Genomic DNA, 6,000 nt, shown 5'->3' with positions numbered 1-6,000 from the left:
AGAAAAAGGTTACAAAATCTGTTTAGATTCAGAGCCTTTGAAGAATATCTGCTGTAAGTTTAAATCGGTTCGTAAAGTGAGGGCTGGGAGAGGTGAGCACTAAGCACAAGGCAGATTGCTTTCCTCCTTGAAGTTCCCTCAGCTGACTCAGCAAAAGTGGATGATGTTTGCAGAATTGCTAGACTAGAAGTGTTCTTGTGGTGGTCTGTAGAACAGCAGTGGATTGAGTTGAATTCTGGACAAAGCATACTGTGTAACCCTTTCTAGTGAGCAAAAGTTGCTTGGTACCTGTTACAATCAACTCATTAAAAGAGTGGTGTCAGCAATTAATCTTTGAAAGACTCAGTCCTTAGTTCAGGAAAGGACTAATAATAGCTGTGATATATGAGTTAGGACCTAAAACAGAAACCTCACTTCCAGTTATTCTGTGCATAAGACAGGCTTGCTGTTCTGAGGTCCAGACAGTAGTTGTGACCGCATAAGAGTGACCACAATTCTCTGAAGTGAAGATACCATAGTCTTCTTTAGGCTTACTCTCGACTTTTGTCATCAATTGATGAAGTGCTACTTGTTTTTGCAACATTATATTAGGAAACAGAAATTACATAAGACATCGAATATCAAATGTGTATTTAAAATTTTGCAGCTATAGGAAGGAAGGCAGCCACATTTCGGGGGGAAATGAGAAATGCTATTCCCACTCTGTGGAAGCCCACCGTTTCTTTCTCATCCAGAGCTGACCGCGCGGCTCCAGCTGCCCCCGAGGAGCCCCGGCAGAGTAGCCCCGCCCCGCCCCGCCGGCTGGTGTGGCTGCAGTGTCCCGGCCGCTGTTCCTCGCCGGGAGGGTGGCAGGCGCGCGCGTGTGGCTCTGTGGGTCCTCGCGTGTGTCTGCGTGTGGTAGATGAATTGGGGTCGCACGACTGGGTGTTATCTTCCGAGAGGTTCAGATCAACAATCCGTTAGGGAGGGGGTCATGGAAACTTTTTCTGCCTAAAAGGATGAAAACCGAGTAAGTACACAGAACTTTGAACTTGAAACGGAATGTAACAAATACAAGCAAAACCCTAACAGGAACCACGTCCATTCAAACCGTGTATTCCTTTTTTATATTAAAAGCCATAAATGCTTACAGGAAAGTGGCCATTTAAAACTGAATGAGGGGAAGCAGTTAAGGAACTTGAAAGGCGGAAAGCAGGACTGCTTTTAAAACCGGAGGAAAAATGAGGAACTGCTAAGGCAAGCTGGCCTGCGCCCAGCTGTGCAACAGGCGCTTTTGGTTTTAACCTACTGCGTTCTTCAAGGCTGCTTTCAGGCTCCAGATTTACTCTGGTGTTGTCTTCTTTTTTCCTGTAAAGCCTTCACTGTGAGTTTAAGGATGTGGAAATAGGGCATTACTGGAAGCAACAACTTGGCAGCCTGGGGTACATTCAGGTTATTAGTTACAACTATTATTATTTTGATGTGTTTCTCTCTTTTTTGTTTGTTTGTTTGTTTATTTGTTTTTTAACCCAGGCCAGCCAATTTTGACTGTCATCCATGGAAGGGCTCTTAGTAACCGCTTCAGACTTTTGGGACCTATAATTCTTTGGCATGATTCTTCGGAAAGTTTTTAAGCGGGATGGAGCAATCTTGATTTAAGTTGTGGAAAAAGAAGGCAGATTTGTATTTTTCATGCTGACAAAAAATAGCTGCTATGACTTTTCCGGCAACGTGGACAGGGGCCAACTGAAGCTGAACTGGTCATGGTCTGTCGTCCAGTGTTCCTTTGTCGTCGGCGATTTTGCCCCCGGCCCTTCTTGGTGGGCTTGGTGGTGGCAATCTGCCTTTTCTACCAGACGCTGACACTCCGAGGGATGAAGAAGTCCACAGCCACTGTCCCTGGGGCTGCCCCATACACACCCACCGAAACCCAGGCAAGCAGATGCAAGAAAGGATTCTCTGTGGACAAACAGTGTTTCTTTCTCTCCGAGAATGCTCAGGAAATCAGAAAGGTAAGACCATCATAAGATTAACCTTGACATTTTCTGCAAAGATAGCCTCTCTCTGTCCTTTCTATAAAACTAAAATTAACTTCCATGAGGTCTGAAAGGAAGCCAGGGTATACACAGCCCAGAGAGTGACCTTATGACAGTTAAACACATGTTAGCTTCAACTTCTTACTTCCACAAAGTCCTGGTTATTATTTTATCTCTTAGAATTTCACTTCATTTCAGCTGAATGAAATAGACAGTTTGGAGGAGGGGGCAGTGATGTGAATGCTTTCTAAAATATTAGGATTCTAATAGACCTAAAGATTTAAAGTTTAGGAATATAAATCCTGATTCCTAAAATTTGATAAACACTGAGTGTCTCTGTCCTCAGGGCAGTCAGTACGAGTGCCCAGACGACTCCAGATTCAAAGATACTCCAGAACTTCATTTTGTAATAGATAAAATCAATTTTTCATTGGTGAACACATTTCTAGAGTGAATATTTATTTCCGAAGCACTTAAAAGAAAAACATAATGGATTTCTTCAAAAGAACTGATACACTGCACTTTATTGTTTATAGAAATAGGAAAATATAGATTATTCTATACTCATACTATGCTAATATACTTTATTAATCTCACTTGTCAAGTGTTGGAGAAAACACATAAAAAGCACTCAGAATTTCTGTTTTAATATACCACTCTGTTTATGCCTGTCAGTGAAATGATGACATTTGAAAACATTCAGTCTAAAAGAGAAAAAGAAAAAGAAAACACACAGACAAAATTCATGGTAGCAAAGTCAATGATTTCTATGCTACAGCAGGGTATTATAGCAAGATAATTTAAGAATCAATAAAGTATTATCCTATTTCTTCAGTAAATCCTTTGATCATGGTCACTGTTTGAAGTAGCATTTCTTGTTAAATACCAGCAGTACTTCTACTATTATTGCTAACACCTCCAGCACCAGTCCCATCTTGTTTTAAAAACTCATGGATTTCATATCAGACTCATAACCCAATGAGATAGATAAGGTAGGTCTGAGTGTCATTATTTTACAAAGATGACTGGCACTCAAAAGTGTTCAGGCAGACCCCTGGGCCAGCATTCTGACCTGGTACATCTACCCGCTTCCTACTGCAGGACTGATGCTCTAAATAAAAATGAGTTCAAAGCCTTAATAACCAAGAAATATGTTATGTAAAAAATAGCAGATAATAACTTAACTTAGAAACACTTCTAGATGAACTTCAACTGCAAGTGTGAATCAATTATTAAATACTCTAAAGTAATGGAAGAATGTGCATTTTTGTTCATTTATGTTAACATTAACTTAACTCTTGCAATTTTTGTGTTTTTTTGAGTACATAAAATTTATGATGGGTGTAAACTATGACTTTTAAAAGTCACTTCTGGTTTGTTTCTGATATTAATAAACATAATACCTTTTAAAATAGTTGAGGTGGTTTTGCTCTTCAAGTGCCGAAAGTTTTTGCTGAGAATTTTGGACAATCAGGTTTTTATCCATTAACTTACAGTCTTTCTTACTCCCTACTTGACTTTACATGAGTCCCGTTTTTGTTCGTAATTTAGGCATATGTTAACTGTTATTTCTAGGCTGTCACAGAAAATTCCATTTGAGCTTTGGATCTTCTGCTACTTATAAACCATGTGAAACTTATTGGCTGCTTGTGTAAAACATTCATCCTAGAATTTTCTTCACAAAAAATGACAAACACATGATGATTTTTTCAAATTGGTGACTGTCTTAAATATTTTAACGATAAACAAGATTCTAAACTCACAGTTACAGTCCAGAAATCCAGTAGATATGAACACTGAATTTTCAAACATTTGCCACCTAACTCTATTTTTAACTTAACTTGTGACAGCCATTGATTTAGAGCCATTTTTTAAATTAGAGATAGAAGGAGGTTGGAAGTTAGTGTAAATCAGGTATAAATTAGTTATTCTTGTAGTATATGACCCAAAAAAGAATGGAATAATGCAGTTTTGAAGATTAGTATTCTTTCTGATAGCTTAAGTGGAGAAAGAAATGCCTCCGGGGTCAACATATAGATTATTCTCACTAACAGCTACTTACTGAAGTATATTTTAAAATAACTGATGAGATTCTATTTTCCTTAAGACCTAAAATATAGCTTTTAGGACGTTTGTAGAAGCAGCATTGCTTCTATCTATAAAATATGAGTTTTGTTTTTACTTTGATTGGCATACCACAATATGCACGTCGCTAGGGCTTTCCCTTACTTATGTCTATCCATCTTTAAGTGGTTTTTAAAGTTATTTAAAACAGGTGGATTTGACCTGAGGTTCATAGATTCCAGAGAGTATTTGGATGTATGAAGTGTCTACTGAACTCAAGCATTTTATGGAAAACATTATGTGTATGTGTATGTGTAATTCTCTGGGAAAAATCATGAATCCCTTCAGATATTCAGACCTAAAGAAATACTAAGAAACATGAAAAGTGCTTAAAAAGCATTTTAAAAATACAGTTAAACCTTAAACTAACTGTCTCTCCAGAAAGTGGAAGTTGCATCTGAATTTATAAATATAAAAAAGGAGAAAAATTCTTAAAGAATGCACCAGAAGACATTTGAAAAAGTGATTTAATGAATGCTGTAGAGCCTGCAGGAATATATATTCAGAAACCAAAATGTAACTCACAGAGTACTTCTTGAATCATAGTTTTCATACTGTCATGAATGAGCAATGAGTATGTCCCAGTCCTTTGGTTTCAGTTTTTTCTAAGAGAGGGTTCTGTAGTAGTAATATTTAAAGATGGGTTCCTTTCACATCTTTACAATTGGGATCTGGTTCAATGTCTAAAACTGTTTTCAGTATGGATTGAGATCATGGTATATAGTATATGCCAACTTTCCAAAGTGAGGAAGTACTCTCCCTCTTTCTGGCCAAATTTTAATTCTTTTTTCCATTTTAACTTCCCAAGGAGCCTTGCTAAGCAGATGTCCTTTTGTCATTTCTTCTGGATTTTCTCTCAACATAACTTGTTTGAATTTTGGCTGGTAATTTGACATGTCTTAAAATTTTATCAATTTAATATATAAAGTGAAAACAATTTCAATTGCCTTCACTAAATTAGGTCACTTAGTAGATTTACTTATTTTTATGGAATCTAACATTTTAATATGTATTTCCGAATAAAGGAACACATAACTTATAAAGAGAAACAATGGAAGAAAATCTCCTTAGTTATGTGCTCCTTTAGTGGAAACTTTGCTATTTAGGTAATACATTTGTACTTACCCTAGCCATGTGTTTCTGATTATGTCCTGTTGATGTTCTACCAGAATTACCATTTCTTTGCTGCTTGACTGTTCATTCTCCTTCAGTGACTCTTCTTTACAACTATCCTTTCTAGTATCCAACAATAACCCAATGTAAATAAATGACTGTCTTCATTACAAATATGTTTTTTTGTTTTGTGCTTCTAAATATCTTCCAAGATATTTAACATTTGGAAATTTCTAAAAATTACTTATTTGGACCAGCATTTCTAGAAACAGAAGCAGAGGCATACACTTAATGCTAACACTTTATTGAATGGTACAATCCCAGGATATAAGAGTGGAGTGGGGATGGAGAGAGGAAGCAAACACAGATGGGTGCCGTATTGAGAGACACATCCAGAGAGGCTGTATTGAACTATTGCATATCGGAACAGGCACTGGAGTAAGTGGGCAAGAAGGGCTAGTAATTATTCTTCTGGCTTTCCCCTTCTATCTTTCATTGGCTAGAGTGTTACCTGGAGTCTTTGGGCAGCCACTGGGTAACCAGGGCCTCAGTGGTGCAGTCCTGCCAGGGCAAAGGTGACCTGCTCCCTCCTTTTATGTCTTTATCTCTATCTCTATCTCTATCTCTATCTCTATCTCTATCATCTCTATCTCTGTCTCCATCTCCATCTCTATCTCTATCTCCATCTCTATATCTATCTCTATATCTATCTACTCTGCATCTCTGTATCTATCTACATTGAATCTCC

At 37.7% G+C, this 6,000-nt stretch overlaps 1 protein-coding gene across 1 annotated transcript in view; it reads left to right on the top strand.

The window, feature by feature from the left end:
• Positions 1–833: 833 nt before the first annotated feature.
• CPED1 (cadherin like and PC-esterase domain containing 1) overlaps positions 834–6,000 on the top strand; it is a 286,576-nt gene continuing 281,409 nt past the window's right edge. Inside the window, exons 1-2 of the mRNA XM_090287436.1 lie at positions 834–1,009; positions 1,513–1,991. Coding sequence (XP_090143562.1) covers positions 1,743–1,991 — 249 coding nt within the window. The 5' untranslated portion in view covers positions 834–1,009; positions 1,513–1,742. The remainder of the gene's footprint in view (positions 1,010–1,512; positions 1,992–6,000) is intronic.

Source organism: Furipterus horrens, unplaced genomic scaffold (genome assembly GCF_987537825.1).
Source record: "Furipterus horrens unplaced genomic scaffold, mFurHor1.1.pri manual_scaffold_9, whole genome shotgun sequence".
Taxonomy (NCBI): Eukaryota; Metazoa; Chordata; class Mammalia; order Chiroptera; family Furipteridae; genus Furipterus; species Furipterus horrens.
This window is presented reverse-complemented; position numbering and strand designations above follow the sequence as displayed.